Source organism: Halichoeres trimaculatus, unplaced genomic scaffold (genome assembly GCF_033239565.1).
Source record: "Halichoeres trimaculatus isolate MK-OKI-2021-1 unplaced genomic scaffold, fHalTri1.1 fHalTri1_scaffold_20, whole genome shotgun sequence".
NCBI lineage: Eukaryota > Metazoa > Chordata > Actinopteri > Labriformes > Labridae > Halichoeres > Halichoeres trimaculatus.
The window spans coordinates 28,116,234-28,138,807 of NW_027437198.1; the positions used below are offsets into that span (position 1 = coordinate 28,116,234).

Below are 22,574 nucleotides of genomic sequence, written 5' to 3' on the forward strand. Positions count from 1 at the left end.
CAATACTCACCCCATGTTTCAGTCAGTTTGGACACACGGTGCAGGTAGCAGCTGTTTCCAAATGTCTTTCGCTGACATCTAGTGGACACATGAAGAAATGCTCCCACATGTGCTTTTCTCTTCTTGATCATTAAATCAGAAACAATCCGTCTCTTCTAATTTGAAAACTTCTGAAACATTTCTCCAACAAAGCAAACTACAAAATCATTTAACAATCAATAAATTTCAACTTTATTAATTCACAAAGGACTTTCCAGTGGTTATAAAATAGAGCATTGTTAGAGTGAACTGTACAATAAATCAAAGCTTCAAAGACAAAACGAGAGAAAACAAAGAGTGCACGCAGCAAAAATATAAGTTAGAGAAATGTGAGGAGGGAAATGAATCAAAGTGTGTTTTCTGTGGAGACACAGAAATAAAACGAATGATCCGGAGAAAAATCTGTTTACATTCATACAGAGCTTCATCAGAGACTTTTCAGTAGTTGGACAAAGTGCAAACGACAGAGGAGACGGAGGAGACGAAGAGTTCATCTCTGACAGGAAACAGACGGATACAGACGGGAGGAGGAAATCATCTGCTCCATGACGTAAGACAAAGAAATACTGATAAAAGTGTCTCAGATTCAGAGAAACGTCAAACTAAGCTTAAAGTAAAACAAGCGTCAACAATAAATAACAATCACTCAGTGCAAAACTACAGAAATGACTTTAAATAGTGAAACATGAACTAAAAACGTCTCGTTTAGCTCAATCACAGGTCTGAGGAGGATCCAGGTGAGTCTTTAAAAACTGAATCAAAGAAGGTGACGACTGATTGTGAGCTCTGTGTGTAAATTTAACCCTAATGAGGAAAGTTTATTCACACGCCGTCTCTTTCTGTCCGTTACATCAACACGTCCACAAACTACAGCATCAACAGAGTCCTTTCCCATCCTTTCCTTCTCATGGTTTAGAGCAGTTTGTGCTTTATGGGCAGTTACTGACAGAACAGTGAAATGATCCTTTAAAACCTGCAGATGGAGTCGTTTGGCATCAGAGGGTTAGAGAGACCTCATGGACTGTGACGGCGTCCTTTAAGGCTGCATAGCTGGTGGGTCACGGCGTGAGGAGGCATATGGTGGTCAGAGGTTCATGGATTCATGTGTGTGTGTGTGTGTGTGTGTGTGTGTGTACTATGTCTGGGCCAGCTGAAGCTCCTCCAGACCGTGTTTGCCCAGGTGATACCTCGCCAAGTCTTTCCTGGTCACCAGTCCGACCACCTGGGCAGGACCACAAACCAGAGAGAGGTCGGTATCGTCCACAGAGACAAACAAAACGTGAATACAAACTGTTTTTAAAACGTCCTCATTCAGAAAGAAACACAGCCTCAGTTTTTCTGACTCTGACAGTTTCTGGCTCTTACCTGGTTGGAGTCGTCCACCACCACCAGGTGTCTGAGCCCCAGCGCCCTGAACAGCTTGAAGACTCGAGGCAGAGACGTCTCCTGCAGAGGGAGGAGCCTCAGGTTAATTTAAGGCGACTCCTGTTGGGGTTTTGCTGCGTGGGTTTTCTCATGGGGCCTTTTTTAAACCACCCCTTACACACTCTTCCTACCCACGAGGGGTGTAAATCACCAGTTTCATGACGATACGATACGATATCGATTCTTTGGACAACGATATGATATTTGCCGATATCACAAAGTCTGTCACAATACGATACGATACGGTACGGTACAGTACGATACAATACAATACGGTACGATACGATACAATATGGTGCGGTACGATACAATATGGTACGATACAATATGATACGGTACGGTACGGTACCATAACATACCATACGGTACGGTACGGTACGGCACGATACGCTACGGTACGGTACGGTACGGTACAGTACGATACCATACCATACCATACGCTACGGTACGGTACGGTACGATACGGTACGGTACGGCACGGCACGGTACGACACGACACGACACGACACGATTCAGGGGCCTTCGATCGATTTAAGATGGTATTATGTCCTCACTGAACACAATCACCCCTGACCTGCTGGCGTACCTGTGTTTTCAGGGCCATGTTTCCCGTGTGTGTTACCTGAGGCACAGTGTACGGCGTGGCGTTCATGAACTCTGTCAGGTCCATCATACACTCCCTCTCGTCCTGCGACACGTGGATGCTCTGGATCGGCGGGAAGCGCGGATACGCGTCCCTGAAGTCCTTTAGCTGGAGCTTCCTCTGGGTCAACCTGGTCCTCGCCAACTCCACAAACACCTGAGGACACGGCGGGGAGAGCAACAGCGAGGGATGAAATGATTCACACGGTCACAGCCGCTCTCCTCTTCTTCCCTCCGTCTGTTCATGGCGTTACCTTGTGCTTGAGGAGGACGATGAGCTGCGAGCGCAGGATGAGGCCGCAGAGCTTCGGCGGCTGGAGAGGAGACAGACAGACTTAGAGCTCCGCCCCCTCACAGTCACAGCGCTAAATGTGCTGAGCCTCATACTCACCGCTTCACTCGCCGTCACCTCCATGACCACCGGGAAGCCGTTGTGATTGGTTGAGGTGTTGCTGAGGATATCTACGATGGTCCCCACCTTCTCCACGCGGTTCAGGCAGGTGACCGGAGAGCTCATCACCTCTCTGCACGCCGTCGAGAGGAGAAACAAACACTTAACGTGACAGAAAATCAAACGTTTGGATATCTTTTAAACCGCTCGGTTCATGAAATCACCTCGCAGTCAGCCAGTGGGACGTGGCGGGAGCCTCCCAGTGCAGGAAGGGGACGCTCTGCAGCTTGATGTGGATGTCGTACAGACCCTGAGGCGTGGAGACAAACCGAGACGGGACGCTCGTCTCTAAAATCTACAGAAACATTCAAACAGGAGCAACAGGAGTCTGTTTCGCTCTCACCTCCACGAAGTAGTCTCCAACGATCTTTGCCGTCATGAGGACGAGCATGATGGGGAGACCGTAGGTGACGTTTCCGGTGGCTTCCACCATGATGACGGTCAGACTGAGGGTCATCCTCACGATGCCTCCTGAGGCGAGCAGAGAGGAGCGAGAGGAGAGGATGTGTGTCTGAGTAATCACGATCTTATTTCTGTCTGAGCCCCGACACTTCGAGGATCACTCACCCAGCTGAGCTGCTGCTCCAATCAGGGCGTATTTCCCAGGGACGGCCCAGATCTAACACACACACACACACACACACACAGAAACAGGAAGTCATTGCCGTGTTTTCTCCCGTCAGGAGATGAGTTCCCGTCCTCTCACCGAGCCCGTGGAAGTGATGGCGGCCAGCAGGATCCCAAACAGCCGTCCCCAGGCTGCTCCAATCAGCAGAGACGGGATGAAGACGCCCGCAGACACCGCCAGGCCGTACGTCCAACACGCCAGGAAGAAGTATGTCAGGGTGAACAGACCCAGGGTCAGAGGGTTGTAGGTTCCTGAGGTCAGAGACAAAAACAGAGAGTTTATCAGACGGGTTTTTATGGCTCTTTCTGGTTTCTTTGAGTTATTTTAATTTATTTATTTGTTTTATTGATTTTCTTATTTGATTTCTATTGTGCAGCACTTTGGGAAACTTGACTGTTTTTAAAATGTGCGATATAAATAAAGTGAATTGGAGCGTGTTGGCGAGCTTTACCCGGCTGGTTGTGGAAGAGACTTCGGACACTTCTCTCAGGAGTGTTGAAAAAGGCCGTGGCCATGGAGTTATACTCTCCGTCTGCACAGAACAGCTGGAGGAGAAGAGGAGGACAGACAGAGAGGAGGAGGAGGAGGAGGAGCTGAGTCCAAACTGTAAATATCAGCTACGTCTGTTCAGTGACTCTGCATGTTCAACACAGGAACTACACACAAGAGGAACCAAGATCCACTGATACAACATCCTGCTGTCAGCAGTGTGTGTGTGTGTGTGTGTGAGTGTGTGTGTGTGTGTGTGTACCTGCAGTGGGTACTCCTCTGTGTGCTCTGGTCCCAGAGGCTGACAGTCGTTGGAGAAGTAGATCATGGTGAAAGACACCGTCGCTGTAACTGCGGCGACCAACATGGCCTCCATCACCTGCAAGCAAGGGCGGTGAACATACCTGTGACACACAAACACACACACACACACACAAGTTTACTTTAACTCATTGGCTGCCGTTGGCGTCTACAGATGTCAATTCATTTCCTGCGTCTATAGAAGTAAATCATGTTTTTCAGCGAGGAGAGGCGGGGTCTGGAGGAGCTTGTCAATGAAAATCCTGCTCGTAAACTACTGTGGGTGAGAGCGGGGCTCTCTTTGGATGAGAGCTCAGCATGGATATGAGGAGAAGATGTGATGACTAGGGATGGGTCCCTTTCACATTTGAAACGATACAGTACCGATGCCCGGTACCTTGGTATGGGTACCCAGCGGTACCACTTTTCGGTACTTTTTTGTGTTTATGTGGTAAAAAATATGAATTTGTTTAATAATAAAAAAACACTTTTTTATTTCAACATATTTCATCTCCTACTCTTCCACTCCCTCACAGTCATAAGGATGCATTTAGGTACCTAAACATGGTACCTTTTGATTTTTCATGAATCAGTACCAAGTACTTTTGACTGCATTTGGTCGGTGCCCTAAAAATACCTAATTTGGTACCCATCCCTGGTGATGACAGAGGCATAGCGAGACGCTGACAGTCAGGAAAGTTCAGGCAGCTCACGCTCAAACTGAGGATGTGTCGGGGTAGTTTGGAGAGAAAGAGCGGCGCCATCGGGAGGAAAGACGACAGAGATCATGGAGAGGATCAAAGGATGGAGCACCCAAGTTGAACACGGTCAAAAAAATATGTTTTCTCTGTTTTTTCTTTTTAAATTAAAAACAGGAAGCGAGACCTGAAAGAGGTCTCTACCCACTCTTCTTAGGTAGTTTTGGTGTTTACTCACAGAGATCAACATTAATCGGGTCTTGAAGGATTATTAAGATGCTCTGGAAACATCTATCAGCCGATGACTTTAACGACCCCTGGACTCTACCAGGGGCACGTTGTCGGCCTCGTGTTCCTCCCAAACAATGAGGAAACTAAACGAAGCTCTGAGCGGTAAACCCGCCGGCTGCTGCCAGCTCTCACTCTCACGCCTGGAGGTGAAGTAACTAAAATGTCAGGCAGAGTCCAACTCCTGTTATGAAAGCTGACCCAGATCCAGTCAGATGACAGGGGAGTGTTTCTAGATGCAGGACTGCCGTAACAGGTTCTTAGCGCCACATAACGAGCTAATTATACAGATGTTGTTTTATTTGAGGCCAGCGATGGGGAACAGAGGTCAGCAACAGGAAGCTCTCAGTGAGAAGTTTGATTTCTGATGTTTCTGTCTGAAGGCAACATGACATTATCACCGCCTACTGTTCATCTGGAATAATAATTTTGACCCACACAGTGACTGTTAGCAGAGAAACAACCTATGGATGTTTTTTAACCCTCTCAAGGCAGACGTTGCAGATTTGCAGCAGCTAGTTGATGTTACCTAACTTCTCCACATCCACATTTTATGAGCCTCTTTTCTCAGAAGTGCCACCGCAGAACTTAGCTGTGCATTAGCAACAAACAGATTACCACCAACTGGCAGAGCTGCGTCACTTCCAACATGGCTGCCTCCTTGGTTTCATCAATTTCATGTAAGTTTCACGGCCAACCTCCTTTAGTTTGAAACCAAAACTGCATAAGATGAATCCTGAGTATACAAATACAGTACACACCAATTATTAGATTTTATCTCCTCTGAGTTTTTCCCTAGGGGTAGCTTTATTTACATGTTGCAACATCCCAGAATGCATTGCATGTGAAAGTCTCACAAAAATATTCAGAATTGTACGTCACTCCCCTAATATCTGATTTTTTCTGTTACTAAAACTTAATTTGAGCCTGAAAGGGTTAACACAGGAATTTGTTTTCTAGATGATATAGAACATGTCAGGACTGGCAGGTTGTTAAAAAGTTTTCCCACAAGTTTGAAACTGGACATTTGTCCAGTAACTCCGACATTTTTACTGATCAAAGATGAACGTCAGCAGATTGGGACAATCAGATCTTTGACTCTCACAGATTCAGATTGAATTCAGATGAATCTGTCTCTAAAAGTGAGAAAAGCAAAAGAAGGATTGAGGAGATCTGACATTGGAGCTCATCCAGCAGATTCAGAAACGACAGAAGTCATAACAGAGATGTTAACCTGTGGATAAGGACACAGCTGTGAGTATGAACCCGCTCTGATGATCATACTGTGGTATTATTGTTGCCAGGCACCGCCCAAGTAGCTGCCTGTTGCAGCAGCTCTCTCTTCTTTGTCCGTTTCTTCTGATTTTTTCGTCTCTTTTTCATCATCTCTGCATTTGGAGTGACTGATTTGTTGGTCATGGACACCAAACGTTTTGTGTCTTCAGTGATATTTTTACTTTTTTTTCTCCTGTGTTTGTCTGGAGATCCTGCATGTAACCATGGCTGCATTGTTTACATGTGAAATCAGCTGTTAGCAGCCTGTAGCATGTCAATGCTAACTGGTGCAAGGCCGGATGTTTCCCACAAGGTAAGGAGAAGGAGGTGAGGACGACGTGCTGGTATTGACAACCATAGCCTGTATATAGAGTGGACAGTGTGGCTTCGCCATTTATCATTGTACGGTTTTGAAGCCAAAATACACCCGTCACAGGCGCAGCCATTGTAGCAGTTTGCAGCCAGAGTCTGCGCAGGAGAATCTGAGTGGAGCTGGGTGACAAAAATATATATTTTTTTTTCTTTCAAGAGTCTAATCACTTCCTGACTTTACCTCCTGACATATTTTACAATCCCCGAAAAATACATGAGAACGTCACCTGTCAACCATCATTAAACATTACGTAAAACCTCGTTTTTAACCTCGTATAACTAATGAAAACAAAACTTTTCCGAAAAAAGAGGACTTGGATACAAGACAGCCAAATGATATCTTCAAATCACCACGACAATCAGGCGTGAGAAACATTTCTACCAGGTGTATTAATTTTTTAAAGTTTGACCACAGCCCATCTGGAATGACTGGGGAGACTGATTTTTTAACCTGTACTGCAGCCAGCCACCAGGGGGAGCAGTGTGTGGAGAGCTCACTTCAAGCCGAGCAAGATGACGTCCATTTTTTTTAACAGTCTATGGTGACGACATGGACCTGTCCTTCCATCCATCGTTATTGGGAACGTAAGATCTATCTCCAATAAGATGGACGAGCTAGCCGTGCTAACCCAGCAACAGAGGGAATACCAGAGGGCAGAGTAGCATCATGCTATTCACAGACATGGCTAACAGAGCTAACAGCAGACACCAACACCTGTTTTCTTATGGAGATTTTTGCACTTTCTTTTTTTTGTTTTCTTGATTGCTGCTGAGACTCCTCCTGAATTTCTCCTCAGGGATAAATTAAGTATTTTTAATGCTTTATTTTTTAGCTTTGCTGTCACAGAGCTTTGGTCATCAGGGGTGTTTCCTCAGCTTTAAATAAATCATGTTTATATAAACTGTGATAGTTTCTGCTCCTCCTCAGCCATCACAGACCAGGAAGCAGGAACAACAGGTGAATAACCAAAAACCAGCCTGTGATCACACCTGACTTTCCCCAGGTCTATATTTAACCTCAGGAATCACAAGATGCTGACATTCAGAGAAGATGTTTTCAGAGCTGGTGTGAAAAGTCCTGATCGCTGACACACCCAGTCTCTGACAGACAATGAGCAGCCGTCACGCCGCGCTCTGCTGTTTTTCTTGGCACACAGAAAGAGAAGTGTTTTTTTTAACGTCACCTGACCTTTTGTTTGAAGCTGAAAACATGTTTTGATCTTATAAACATCTGATCCACGTCTGCAGCCCACCTGATCCTGAAGATGGTCAGCCAGTAGTTGAGCTGGTTGAACAGAGCTCCCAGTAATCCACCTGCAGGAGGAAACACCACAGGTTATTAAACCGTACGGTCAGATACATCCATGCTCTGTCATACAGCTCTTACCTATGGCTCCCATGGCGATGAAGAGAGGGATCTCATAGAGGTTATACGCCACGGTCTGAAACAGCACGAAGAGCCACAAAGTCAACATCAACACAAACTGAGAAAAAAAGCTTTAAAGTGTTTTTTTTGCTTCAGTTATTTGTTTATAACCTCTAATCTTTTTACAGCCAAACATAAAGTCATGAAGAATGAGTGGATTGCTGCGGCCCGTCCCGGTGGAGGCACCTATAGGCGTCAGCGCCGTACAGACACAGCTGATCTGCTTCCAGATGTCTGGTATGCTCTCACAGGTCGTTAAGGGACAAATCTCACCTTCATTACCTCCTCAAAACCTCTCACAGGTGATTGTGACACTAATTTATTGTCTGTAAGTTTTTTATGAATGATAAAAAAGCCATAAGGAGGAAATGGTTAGAGGAATGGATGGAGGAGATGTTTCCCCTCAGAGGACAACGAGAAAAGTTGTAAGAATTGAGGAGATAAACCTCCTAAAAAAGGAGAAACACCTCTGAGAGGAGCAGAGAAAATGTGCTTGTTTACTGTATGTCACTGTGTGGATAAATCATTTCATACATCAGTCTCGAAGCGTCCAAAGTTGATGAGACCCGGGTTGGACAGGTCTCCTGGGTTTTTGTGGTAGATGCTGAGGAAGAAGTTCAGCGTGAAGGTGGAGATCATGGAGGCGAAGAACTGAGGAGGAGAAAGAAGGAGGTGTTAGTTAACCTCCCCGTCCATCACTGGGTCTCTGACAGGATGTTAATGTGACGGGGGGACTTACTATCCTCCAGGTCAGCATCTGGTTCCAGAAAGACGCCCCCTCCTCCAGGGAGAACAGGACGCCACCTGAGCACAGATCAGGAAATCTCAGGCTGTGTTTACACAACGCCAAAAACGGTCAAATCCAATAACATTTCGTTGCGTTTTGGCGTTTGGTTGGTCCAGTTGGTGGCGGTAATGCGCCTCAAGTTTGGATTGCCAACCGTCTCACACAATAAAACGGCAGAAAAAGAAAGAACAACCACAACAATGGGGTGCGTCTCAATGCGTTAACTTCGTGCTTCCTCCGTCCTATCTCCTCCCCGACATCGGAAGTACTTTCCCAGTCGCCATTTTGAAGACTGTCCCAAAGCGATAATTGCGCTCAGAGGAGAGAGGAGAGAGGATGGAGGAGACTGATCGGAGGAGCTATGATCGAGGAGACACGAGAGCCGGCTTTGAGGAAGTCTTTTCACTGACAGACACGCCTCCATATGGAATATCACTCTCTGATTGGACGCTGCAGCGGCTCAGACTTTACATGAAACTTCACAAACACACAACGGAGTTTAATGAGAGAAAAGACGAGCTGAGGACAGGCACAGAGGATCAATCAGAAACTGATCATAAATCTGGTATTAAAGGGTTCGCTGTGAGTTTAAAGCACAAAACACTGAACACAACCATCATCAAATCAATATAACAGGATTAATACAGAAAACTGACTGATCAATAATATCTTCCTGAGACACAATAAGGTGGGTTATATTAATAAACTTCAGAGTTCACGATCAGATGGGCTCTAGATAAAGGTTAAATAATTCATAGATAATCTCACAATTACGCATTTTACCGGTAAAGTGATCCGTGAGCTTCTAAACAGCACACAGAATAAACAGAGAGCAGGTTTTCTTCATAGTAACGTGTTTGTTTAACTGGTTAAAGGAACAGACAAATCTCTGTTACTGTTTCTGTTTGATCAGAGTTATCACAGCGCACATGCCCAGACGCACAAACAGCTGATAGAGCTGACTGACAGATGATCCAGAGGTGATCAGCTGATGCCGTCATCACTGAAACACGTCGCTTCATGTGACGCTCCAGAGGAGAGGATGTCCCATTGCTCTAAAAACCAATCTCCTCCATCCTCTCTCCTCTCTTCATTTCCTCAGCTCTCCATCATCTCTGGTGGGAGGGGGTAAGACGCAAGTGAACGATGCAAGTGGAGGAAGGAAGGAAGGAACTTTGGAGCTTTGAGACGCACCACATGATGGCTGATTTCTGAGTAGCATATACACACACATGTATCCACATCGCCAACTACTGGCCTGGCATGGCCACTACATTGTTGTGACTTGTCCTCTTGGAGTCGTATGAACGCGGGTTGTTTTCACGCCGTCCTCATGTTAATGCAGGTATCTTATGGAAACGCAAAGGAAGAATCTTTGCGGGAGTCTCCGTGTAAATGTGGCCTCAGTCTGACGATTTCTGCTAAACGGTTTTAAATCTGTTTTTTTTTTTTTTTTTTTAATCCTTTATTTTAGTCTTTGTTTATGAGCTGGGTTGGAAAAAAGTTGAGATGTCACTCACATGTGACAAGCTTTTTTTGGAAAATATGGCTCCTGATAAAATCTGGAGACATCATCATTCAACTTTTTCACTTTGTCTCGAGTTAAAAAAAACAAACTTATAATCACAAAAATATCAAAACAATCAAATCAGGAGGACAGCAGATGGTCCCTACAGTCGCCACCGCCTGGTTTCATCAGTCATCACAGTGACACCTCCACGCAGGCTGACAGAGCACAGCTGTTCCTACGGTAACCTGCGTTACAGGGAGTTTCCTCACAGCTCGTCTTTGTTTGCAGTTTGGGCGTGCAGCCATGCTAAAGAGCTGCAGCTCAGAAGAAGTTAAACTGCCTCCACATATCAGACAGATTAGTAACAAAGAGTGTGAGAAAACTGGGCTGTGTGAGACGCCCGTGTGTGTGTGTGTGTGTGTGTGAGTGTGTTTTTACCGACTGGCGCTCCGAAAGCTGCTGACACTCCGGCTGCAGCTCCAGCAGAAACAAAGTCACGTTTCTCTGTGTCTCTGCGGAAATACTCAAAGATCTGCAAACACAGACACAGGGTGTTAATACAGTGATAAATAATTCGTTTAAAGCCTTATAAATAAAACCCAGGCTCTTCGTGTGCTCGTTTACAGGATCATAAAAGGTTAAACGTGATGGTCACAGACCTTAAAGTCTCTCTTCAGAGACGTGCTCCTGCCCTGAGACACTCCTGCAGCAACCACAGCACCAGAGTGGATCATGGGACCTTCCTAAAGGGGTGACGGCGAGACGGGAGAAGGTGAGACTGAGTTCTGGACATTTACGACTTTTTCTGAAGCAGCGTCAAACACTCACCTTCCCAACAGCCAGACCGCCGACCACCGAGCAGATCACACCGCCCACCTTCACCATCAGCGTCTGAGGGAGACAGAAACGAGTTGGAGGTTTTTACTTCCAAGTTCAGACACATCCATCATCACAGGTGTGTGTTGGTGTGTGTGTGTGTATGTTTTACCTTGAGCCGTACCACCCTGGGAATCTTGACTCCGTTCAGGTAACACTTGATCTGAGGAATACCACTTCCTGCTGCGATGGGCTGAAAGCCAAAGAGGGGAAGCATTAAGGGACAAATATGTGAGGATGTGGGAATAATGTTGGTGTGTAAAGTGTCATAATGAAACTACGTCTACGCCCTGTGGCGTGGAGCGATAAAGGATGTTTTAACCAGACGGTCAGAAAAGGAGAAGCACAGTCATCCTTTGGTGAGTTTTTGATGTTGCTTCATCTCGGAGGTTTGGTTTAATATGAAACGTCAGGTTTTACTTCTGTGTCTATTTCTGTGAGCTGCGGTTCAGACGGAGAGGAACCAGAAGCTTTTATGACTCTTTACTCACATGTGAGGCTCAGAAAGAGGAAGGAGGCGTAAACACGGATGTGAGTTTTGTTTCCAGAGGTTTAATATTAAACCCAGAGGAAACCGTTTCCCTCATTTGGCCTCACCTCGAAAAAAGCAACGATGACGGAGCCGATCATCACGATGGCAGAGTTCAGGACGGCCCAGAGGATGAGGGAGATGGAGAGGCCGCCCACCTCGGTGAACTTCTCGATGTCTGTGGGGTCAAAGGTCAAGGAAAGGAGCTGCAGCACAGATCAGATGCTGTTTATCAGGTTTGACAGGAGGTATCTGCATCCCTGCTCCTCAACAACAGCTGGAGGATACTCTCTTTGACCACTTGGTATTTAAACCCTGCCAGCTCCTCCACAGCGATGTCGATGAAACAGGCGATGAGCCCCGTGAGGAAGCCAATCAGACCACAGACCACCCAGCGACTGATCTCCAGACAGCGGAAACCCTAAACATGAAAATTAGAGAGAAAGTACAGGAGATCAGGGAGAGGAATGAAAATAAATCACAACGTTCAGGTCCATAAATAATGATGATGGTGAATTAAGTACGATAACACAGGAAAAAAGGATTGAACACGCTAACTGAGACTCAGCTAATACTTAGTGGAGAAGCCTTTGTTTGCAGTGACAGCTTCCAGAAGCTTCTTGTATGTTTGAACTAATGGCCCACACTGCTCAGGTGTGAGTTTGGTCCAGCCACGTCTCATCTTCATCATCCTGGTGGATGGCAGCAGATTCAGATCAAGAATTTCCCCATACATGGCTCCATTCATTGCTCCGTCAGTTATATGAAGTTTGCCAACACCATGAGATGAGAAACAACCCCATGCCATGATGCTTCCACCTCCAAACTTCACTGTTGGTGTAGTGTTTTTTGGCTGATGTGTAGAGTCATTTCTCCTCCAAACATGGTCTGTAGTATGACAGCCCAAAAGTTCAGTTTTGGTCTCATCTGACCAGACAACATTCTCCCAGTATTCTACAGGCTTGTCAAGATGCTGTTTAGCAAACTTTAAACCAGCTTCAACATGCCTTTTCTTGAGGAATGGAGTCTTGTGGGCTGAGCGTCCATAGAGGCCATGGTGGTGGAGTGCATTGCCTATTGTTTTCTCTGTAACAATTGTACCTGCTGCCTCCAAGTCTTTCTGGAGCACTTTCAGGGTGGTCCTTGGCTCGTTGAGTCCTCTTCTGACTATCTCTCTGACTCCCTGGTCAGAAATCTTCAAGGAGCTCCTGTGCGTGGCCTGTTGATGGTAAGGTGGTGCTTCTTCCACTTGTGAATAATGGCCCCAACGGTGCTGACTGGAATATTCAGGTGCTTTGATATAAGTCTGTAACCAGTTCCATTCTGATGCTGAGCAACAATCAGGTTGTGAATGTCTTCAGAGAGCTCTTTGCCTTTACCCATCATGAGGTGTGTGCTATTTAACTGCTTGGTGAAAAAAACACCTTTTTTTATAGGACCATCAATTTGCTCTAGCCCAGCTGATGTTGGTTTGCACTAATTGGAAGTTCAAGTAATAATTACTGACAGATTTCAGGTGGTATGGTGCATTTCCTGTCCAAAGTATTCAGCCTTTCCATGGTGTGTTCAATACTTTTTTCCTGTGTTATCGTACTTAATTCACCATAATCATTATTTATGGACCTGAACGTTGTGATTTCTTTTCATGTGTGGATTATTTGAGTTAATACCAATGTCTGGGAGAAATTTGGTTTGAATTGCATCTTTGGGAATTTACACAATGAGAACAAATTGATGCATTCAACACTTATTTTCCCACTGTAAATCTGAAGGTAATAAACCTCTCCTCTTACCATGTGACTCATCCTCCTCTCCTCCTCCAGAAACAGCTGATTCTCAATGTTATCATAGTCCAGACTCTGAAACAAGGCAGAGCAAAGTGAAGGGAATAATCTTCTGCTTAAAAACTGAATATTTCTTCATACAAAGCTGATTTTATCACATGCTGCAAGATTCAAATCTGTTTAAACTGATTACTGTATTATTTGTTGCCCAAGCAAAGTTGTTTGCTTTCATTCTTCACATTATACTTCCATTAAATTAAGGGTTTTTTCAGAAACATGTGGCTGCAGATTCTTCTCATTGAGTTTGTTTCTTACCTCGTATTTGAGGGACAGTAGCTTCTCGTTATGAGGGATCTCTTTAGGCCGTCCCCTCAGGGAGTCCTGCAGAGAGAGCAGAGGTCACCAAACCAACACTGACCCATGACCTTTGACCCTCTGGATCATGTGAGGAAGCACAGCAGCACAGCATTTCAGACAGTTTCAGACATTTTAAATCACTTCAGAGTAGAAAGACTGGGATTTGATGCGGTGTAGAAAACGCAGCAGTAGTTTGAGGTGGGTGGAAGATGCAGTGACTCCAGTGTTTCCTCCACAGCGTTCAGAATAAAACGATCAAAGATGAGAAATGAAGGAAACACTGGTTCAAAGAGTGAAATCTGACGTGCAGACGAGTCAACGACATGCAGCTCAGGAGATCAGCCTCTGTACACAACCAGCAGCAAACCAAGCGACTAACATGCAAAAGCTTTCAGACCTGAACACAAATAAAATGTGTCAACGCCAAAAAAATCACATGCACAGCATCACATTTCCATCAGCCGGGGAGAGGAAAACTAATGTTTCTGTCACAGAGGAGGAAGAGGGCCTCTGCAGCGTCATGGTCACTATATTTATATATTTATTCATTCATCTGAGGGAGGCTCCTTTTTCTTTCTTAGTTTTTTTTCTTTTCTTTTTTCTCTTTTTATTCTCTTTTCCCCTTTTTTTATTTCTTCTTTTTTCTTCTTTTTTTTCATTTTCCTTTTTTTTAATCTTTTTCTTTTTTTCTTCTTCTTTTTTCTTTTTTTCTTCTTTTTTACTCTTTTTTTCTTCTTTTTTTCTCTTTTTTCCTTTCTTTTTTCTTTTTCTTTTTTTCTTCTTCTATTTTCTTTTTTTCTTATTTTTTTCTCTTTTTTTTTCTTTTTCTTCTTCTTTTTTTCTCTTTTTTCTTCTTTTTTATTTTTTTCTTCTTCTTTTCTCTTTTTTCTTCTTTCTCTTCTCTTTTTTTTCTTTTCTTCCTTTTAACTTTTTTTTTCCTTTTTTTTGTTTCTGAGGGAGGCTCCTACTGCTCGGTTGATGTTTATCAAACTGTGATGAAAGCTTCACAAATAAACCTGATCAAACCTGACAGTCAAAACGTATTTTGTTGTCAGGACAGACTGTACAGTAAGGCTGGGCGATTATGGTAAGAATAAGAATCTTGATTATTTTAAGTGATATTGAAATCACAATTAATATACACAATTATTCATTTATTCCAAAACTTCAGTTCTGATTTAACACAACTTTAAAGAACCCGCAAGTGGCACATAGAGTATTATTAATACACATAAGTCACACACACTCGCTGTGGCTGCACATGGAACACAGAGGAGCACAGGAACTTGCATACATCTACACTGTGTGGCATATTAATTGTTTTTATTCGATTATATTGTTTTTATGATTGTCAGATGGCAAAATTGAAATCACGATTAAAATCCGATTAATTGTCCAGCCCTACTGTACAGCATCTTAAACTGCTCGCTGCGTGATATCTGTTAGTTTCCATCAAACCCTGAATGTTTGAGCAGCTGAAGCACGACATCGATTCATCATTTGCGATGCCAGCAGAGAATTTCCAAACATGTGCCTTTTATGCTCGCTGGATGAGTCAGCAGTGTCTGAGCCAAATGACCAATCAGCAGCTCCTCTCTGTACCGTACTTCCCGTTGGACTTAGGTTTGATTTAATACAATAACGTCTGAGTACTCAGCCTGTCTCACAGATCAGTCTCTGTGTCTACACCAATATAAGCCGAGCATGAAGCTGACCGCTCCTACACGTCGATACTTGATTTGGTGTCAAAGAGATGAGGTGTTATTCATAGTTTGGATGAACAGAAACTAGATCAGAAGTCTAAAAGAAATGTCTCTAGAGATCTTGATGGAGTGATGATCGACAGGAACGACAGACAAAGAAAGAATTGGTGACACTTCGAGCCCGGACTTTACCTCCTCGGACGTCATCTCCTCCTCCAAATCCACCGTGCTCAGTCTGCCTATCTGAAATATATTTCCTCCTCCAGACAGCTACAGACACCACAGACACCAACACAAATATAGATGCATGTTTTGCTTTGTGCAGAAGTTTCTGGGCTTACGTTTGGAACAAATGTACATCAGGTGTTTCTTTGATGAGAAATGTTTTGTTGCTTCCTTTTACAGTATAATACTTTAGGAGGTTACAGGCAGTAAAAATAACTGTACGCACAGGAGCTTCAAATAAACAGGTGCAAAAAAATCACTTCCACTTTAAGCTCAGGGGAACAGTAAAAAGGAAGCTGGGTTTTCCACTGAGTGTCTGTATTTGATGGAGTCATGTCTACTTTTAGTCAGGAAACTGTAACTATCAGTGCTTAGTGCACTGTTATTTTAATATATACTTTAATGTCATGTAAACAAACTTCTATAGGCATAACTTAAACTTAAAATTGTCAGGAGTCAAATTTATCAGCTGCTATTTTCATTAAATAATTTAAAATCACACTGTAAGCCTTTCTTTCAGTGAGTGACATGTTGAAAGGATGTTTAATGTGTGTTATTGATGAAACTCGCTTCACTGGTGTCTTTAAAGTGTCTGAAATCTGATTTTAGGACTAAATATCTGAGTTTACTGAAGTGCATCATGCAGGTAATTGCATCAATACTTTTGCAATGCATTTCAAGCAGTAACACTCTGTCCCAAACAAAGCCTGCAGTCTAATCTGATAAGTAACCCACAGCAAACATACCACAGCACATGAATTAATGAAATTAATGAAACAATAAATTAAAACAGAGGCTCTGAAGTGGAAATGCAGTAAAACTCATTCCCAGCACCTCTTGTTCATGCCGTGTTTCCTTAAAATGACAAATTAATCGTGACGCATTTTAATAAACAGTCCGAGTAGCGGCTAGCATGCTAGCTGTACCTGTCTGGAGAGCCTCGGCTCGGAGCCGTTGAGCAGCGGTGTCCCCTCACCGGGAGCCCCGGCCTCGTCGGCCCGGCTGGACCACGACACTTTCTTGGTGATGTTGGCCATGGCGGCTCCGGTCGCTCAACCAGACGGTTTCTAATTTATTTCATTAAGTCGGTTGTTTGCAAACTTGTGTTATTCCTCCTCAGCTCCCCATGATCATCCCTCGAACTCGTGACGTTTTGTAAGGGTCGCGTGCAGGGCCAAATCATGCCAGAGTCGCGTTGGATGATGGGACTTGTAGTTATATTGCTTCAGACAAAACCAAAATACATTTTTATGATGATATGATGACATTATTATTATTATTATTATTATTATTATTATTATTATTATTATTATTATTATTATTATTATTATTATCATTATTATTATTATCATTATCATTATTATTATTATTATTATTATTATTCAATCAATCAATCACATTTATTTATATAGCACATTTAAAAACAACCAAGGTTGACCAAAGTGTTGCACAGTCTTACAACACAATCAAATAAAAGCAAGTTAAAAATAATAATAATAATGATAAAATAAAAAATAAAAATAGAAAGAGAATGAAAACAGTGAAAACAACAAAAAGGCAATGAATAGCAAAAGAGGACCCCATAATAAATAGAAAAAAAGATAAAATCATGGATGTCTTGCTCAACTAGTATTAAATTTTGTATTATTATTTTTATTTTATTTTATTATTATTATTATTATTATTATTATTATTATTATTATTATTAGTAGTAGTAGTAGTAGTAGTAGTAGTAGTAGTAGTATAACAATAATAATACCAAGTAAAATTCATAAATAAATAAATAAATGAATAAATAAATAAGACTTTTCTTTCCAAATGTTCCTTTTTTATTTTTTTGTACAGAGCACCATGCAACATACAACATTAAAAGTTGAATCATTTTCCGTGGGTATTATTTGCAAAACTCAACTTAACTGTGCTTTACTGTTGTCTGGACATCCAAAAAAAATAACAATAATTTTGATAAATCTGATCATTTTGGCCACCACTGTGAATCTGAATAACATGAAACTATAGTTTAAAAAAAAAAAAAAAAAAAAAAAAAAAACTTCCTTTAATCATGTTAAAAAAAATAAAAACATGACATAAAATACATCTTGATTTAAAAAAAAAAAAAATTGCCATTTGATCTGGTCTTGTTGTCATTTTTTGGTCTTTCCTCACTAGCAGTGCTCCAGACATTCACATGACACCTGCTGCACCTCCCCATGCAGCTCCTTTATGTCCTCCATGCCGAGCACCACCCCTCTGGGCACACCTCTGCCTTCTGCTACACCCTCCACCTCTGCAGGACTCAGGACCCTGTTCCACATCCTGAAACCCGCAACCTGCCCAGCAAAACCCTCTGCTGGGTCAAACCCTCCACCAACAGCATCCTGCTCCTGCCCCAGCACCACTGATCCCCCTCCAGGAACCTCCCAGCCCTTCCTGAAGTTGGACCCCGAGGAGGAGAGGTGCCGGTCAGTATAGTGCCAAAAACGACCCTGGATGGAGGACCAGAGGACGCAGAGGTGGTGCCAGCGAGCGTCTAGGAGTGACCTCACAGGGAGACGGCGGTAAGCGGGGTCTCCTATGACAAAGTCCAGGGAGTAAGAGGAAGAGGAGGGTTGTGAGAATGGGTAGGAGGAGTCAGAAGGATGGACGGATGAGGAGGAGGAGGCTGAGGAGCTGCGTCCATACAGGACTATCTGGTTGTCGTTTTCATCTGTGGCGTAAGAGAGCAGCGTGCCGACGTGCTGCGCCTCCACGCGGAGCCACAAACACACGGAGAGCTCATGGAGGTCAGGGAGGGTCAGGGAGAAGGTGACGTAGTTTTCTGCTGAGGCCGCGGGGAAGAACAACATGGAGTCCACGTTGCAGACTGCAGGCAGAGGGAAAGACAGGTTTCATAAAGCCCTGGTGGTTAAACAACCCGTTTCTCTCAGAGGAAACACTTTAAACCCACTCACTGAAAACATTTAAACCCAAACTCCTCAGGCATAGAGGCACAGTTTGACATTTCCTATAACTTACTGGTTGCATCCTTTTTTGGGAGCGGCCGTGCAGGAATCTTCTGGCGTGCAGGGATCTGCAGCAGGCCGTGGATCACTGCGGACTCCACGTCCGTGTCATTTTCCTGCTCACTGAGCTCGGGATGAGAGGACTCAGGCAGAGGATGAGGATGAAGATCTGAAGATAAGACACGTTGAAGTCCAGATCCAGTCCTGCTGAGTCTGTCCTCTCTGGGTTTGGGACCAGATTCTCTTTGGATCCAGGAACCAAGTCTCTGATGATAAAACCGAGGCTGGGATCGTGTGGGGTGGATCTGGGGAAGGGGGTCAGGCTCAGACTGTTCCTGATGTGAAGGGTACGACCTGGTGCTGGCTCTGACTCGGATCTGTGACTGGGGGTTATGATGGTCAAGGTGGGCCAGGTAATCCGTGGACTCGGCCTCAGGAGGAGGATGCTGGACTTGTGGATAAGACTCCAGCTGAGGTCTTGGCTTCTGGGTCTTTGGATGTCTGGTCTGGTTTGGGGTCCCCTGGTACTGACGGGGTGGTGAGGAGTTCCTGCTCCCAGCTGTGGACTCTGAGCGCTCATTGGTCTGTGGATTGGGGACACCTTCAGGTCTTGACTGGGTCAGTCTCTCCAGGACCCTCTCAGGCCTGCCCCCCCTGTGGGTCAGACCTGTCCTGTGGGGATCCTGGTAGGTCTGGTGTTCCTCTCCGTTGACCTGCAGGGCCTCTCTGAGCCGACCCTCCAGCCGACTCACACGCAGGACCTGGTTCTTCAGGGACTCCTGGAGTCCCCTCAGCCCGACCAGCAGCTCATCGCGCTGGTCCTGGAGGGCGGCCAGTCTCTCCTCTTGGCTCTGGAGCTCCAGGGTCAGGTTGGAGAGGTCTGGATCTGGGTCTGTCTTGTGTTTCTGGGCGTAGCGGCGGCTCTCTCTCAGGTTCCTCTCCATCAGAGCCAGACGGCCCTCCATGCGCTTACTCTTCTTCTCCAGCTTCCTGCTCCACTCTCTGGGACGAAGACAGGAAAACGAGATTAATATAGATTAAAAACACCAGGATTAATGAAGTTTCTGGTTTAACGATGGCTGTATGGGTCATTTCTGTCATTATCTAAACTGGACTACGATCATTTCTTCTCCTTTAACCTCAAACTTTCTCAGGTCTTCCTCATGTGTTGATCATATTTCAGAGGTCACTGCAGACTCTGTCTCTGACCTGAGCCCCCCGATCTCCTGCTTGGTGCTCTGCTGCAGGTCTTTCAGGTCCTCTGACGTCTGCTGCCAGCGCTCATTCAGGGCCTGAACGCGGCTCTCCAGACCCTCTGAGGAGTTCCTCCTGTTCTGGTTCAGGGTCAGCATGTGCAAACGGGCCTGGGTCAGCGCCTGGAACTGCTGGAACTGACACAGAGGAGAAGTATTTTTATGACTCTTCTCCTTTAACGATTAAAATTCTCTGTTTACCACGTCAGTTTCATGCAGGGCTGCAGTAAAATGACTCAGCGTTGGACGCGTCCTCGCACTCTCGCCTGGTCCTTTCTGCTGATTTCACCTCCACTGTCAGAGTTTCATCCCTTTCTGTCCCTCTTTGTGCTATAACAGTTGATACCATGTATTATTTCCTCTGCTGAGTCACATGACCAGCTGCACGGAACTCCTTATAAGTGTGTGACATCATCACGGAACTCCTAATCAGTGTGACATCATCACGGAACTCCAGCTGCAGAGGGAGGATTCAAATTTACAAAAAGTTTACAAACAACTCGTCATACAGGCCAGAATGTTGACCTAATCTGTGTAAAAATAAGATATTATTGTAGGAAATTTTGTCAGGAATCCATTCATGTCATTTTCAAAGCTGTTTGAGTTTTACTTTTTTGTGTAGAGGCCAAATCGCGGAAGCCTGAATAAGGTGGAGGCTCCAAACACATGTATTTTATTGGAGGGAGCTATGAGGGCTTCATTGGGGTTCAGTGACTTTGAAAGCTTGCTGTTTAAAAATATGGTCAGAGATAAAAACTTCCTTAAGAGATTTTGTAGAGCAGGGTCTCGTCTGTCATGTAAGCGAATTTCAAGCTGTCACCATTTATTGTTTCAAAGGAGATAATTTTTGCAGAAAGGGTAAAAATGTGGCAAAATATTGTATTGCTTTTTTTGTTTGTTTTTTTTGGTTTGATTTTGTTTTTTGTTTTTTTATTATAAAAAACTGTAATATTGAAGAGTGAAATAAGTGATTGCTTTTATAACTGATTGAAGCTGTACAACATTGAAAAAATCTTCAATAAAAAATGTATATGGCAAAAAAAAAAAGTGGCAAAATCTTATTTTGAAAGGCAAATCACTGGCTTCCTGTATGAGATAGGGCTGTGGTACCCTAACCTTTTTTGTGTGTCTCAATGAGGCAAACATTTTGACGTTGGTTTCATCTCTCTATGACATTCCTACCACCTGGTAGAGCCATTTTAGTGTGTTTTTGAATGCCTAGGTGGCGCTAAAGAGCATATTATGGGATGTTGGGGGTCATGGTTGGTATCATTTTGAAATTTTTGGTGCTGATAATGTGTTAAATAATTTTGTTTTGTTTTTGAGCATGTTTAAGGGTCTAATAAGTGATTAAGTGGAGTGAATAAAGACCAGATTAAATCAGTTTAGTTTGAGCTCATTGTTCAGGTTTTGGAGACGTAGTGTTCACATACAGACAGATGTCAAATAAAGATGAGCCTTTGGAAATGTTTGCTCTGCAGAAATCAGCAAATATGGACAGTAACACTTCACACGAATGAACACACACATGTATGCTTTAATGTGGGATGAAGAGAGGAGGTGTAAACTGAACGACCCTAACATTTGCACAGGAGAAATATTCAGATTACTCAGGTTGACGTGCACAAACTGCAAAACTGATGTGAAAACAACACAAACGTGGTCTGATCCTACCTGCTCAGTGAGTCTACGCAGTTTCTGGCTCACAGGATCAACCCCCTGCACCGCCATGGGAAACGTATACACCAGGAGCATATCGAGCAGGACCAGGTCCCAGAGTCCGGGCCTGAGGAGGACCATGGTTCTGCAGAGCTGGGACGGCTGCAGCTGTGCTCCTCGCTCCCTGTCTGCACGTCTGGGGATGTAGGAACAAGAACAAGAGACAAAGACGGCAGGAAGGGCTCGATACAAGATGTGCACACACAACACAACACAACACAACACAACACACCCACGAGCTTGGACAGGAACGCATTTTCCATTTCCACAACATCACCAGGGACCGTGGAGGAGCTGCAGATGGATTTAACAGGTAGTCAGCCTCCATCTGCAGCTCCTGCACACACGAGAGGAGACGACGCAGCTACAGCAGCAACTTCAGAGTCACTCAATCCATCTTTAAGGCCGAGAGCAGAGAGATCTTTGACCTCACTTTAAATCTGGGTCATAATCTGAGAAACACCTTCAGGAAATACAGAACGGAGACCTTTCCTGGGAAACTTAGTGCACTTTGTGTGTCAGATGATGTCCCCTCAGCAGGTAACCTCATGATTCGTGGGCTGATGGAGAAGTTGTCTGTACTTTCCTACTTCCTGCTGACTCACAGCGAGGGGATCTGCCTCTTTTTGTTCTGCTTTCTCTGACACAGACGAAGCCCTGATGAGATGCTGCCGGCCCATCCCTCCTGCTTTAAGCTCATGACCTGGTTTGGTAACTCTGGGATTTTACAGTCCCCCTAAACTGAAAGACTGAGACCACCAGCTGTTACCAAAGTTAAAGTAGAGTAAAGTTAGTC

At 44.3% G+C, this 22,574-nt stretch overlaps 2 protein-coding genes across 3 annotated transcripts; both read right to left on the bottom strand.

The window, feature by feature from the left end:
• Window positions 1-243: 243 nt before the first annotated feature.
• On the bottom strand, window positions 244-16,978 carry clcn7 (chloride channel 7). Of its 2 annotated transcripts, XM_074697016.1 has the most exons (25): window positions 16,731-16,978; window positions 15,772-15,849; window positions 13,835-13,900; window positions 13,529-13,594; window positions 12,024-12,156; window positions 11,804-11,913; window positions 11,319-11,399; window positions 11,159-11,221; window positions 10,990-11,073; window positions 10,769-10,862; window positions 8,773-8,837; window positions 8,568-8,684; window positions 7,995-8,049; window positions 7,861-7,921; window positions 3,937-4,078; window positions 3,637-3,730; window positions 3,264-3,436; window positions 3,125-3,176; window positions 2,901-3,028; window positions 2,722-2,807; window positions 2,498-2,630; window positions 2,361-2,420; window positions 2,087-2,263; window positions 1,405-1,485; window positions 244-1,261 (listed from the first exon to the last, which is right to left on the bottom strand). In XM_074697016.1, the coding sequence occupies exons 1-25, from the start codon at window positions 16,839-16,841 to the stop codon at window positions 1,175-1,177; spliced, it is 2,397 nt and encodes a 798-aa protein (XP_074553117.1). In that variant the 5' UTR covers window positions 16,842-16,978; the 3' UTR covers window positions 244-1,174. The 2 variants fall into 2 exon arrangements, with proteins under 2 accessions (XP_074553117.1, XP_074553118.1); XM_074697017.1 differs by lacking the exon at window positions 15,772-15,849.
• A 938-nt stretch (window positions 16,979-17,916) lies between these two features.
• Window positions 17,917-22,323, bottom strand: ptx4 (pentraxin 4, long). The gene is made up of 4 exons (XM_074697112.1): window positions 21,734-22,323; window positions 20,016-20,197; window positions 18,820-19,808; window positions 17,917-18,667 (listed from the first exon to the last, which is right to left on the bottom strand). The coding sequence occupies exons 1-4, from the start codon at window positions 21,857-21,859 to the stop codon at window positions 17,970-17,972; spliced, it is 1,995 nt and encodes a 664-aa protein (XP_074553213.1). The 5' UTR covers window positions 21,860-22,323; the 3' UTR covers window positions 17,917-17,969.
• Between the last annotated feature and the right edge of the window lie 251 nt (window positions 22,324-22,574).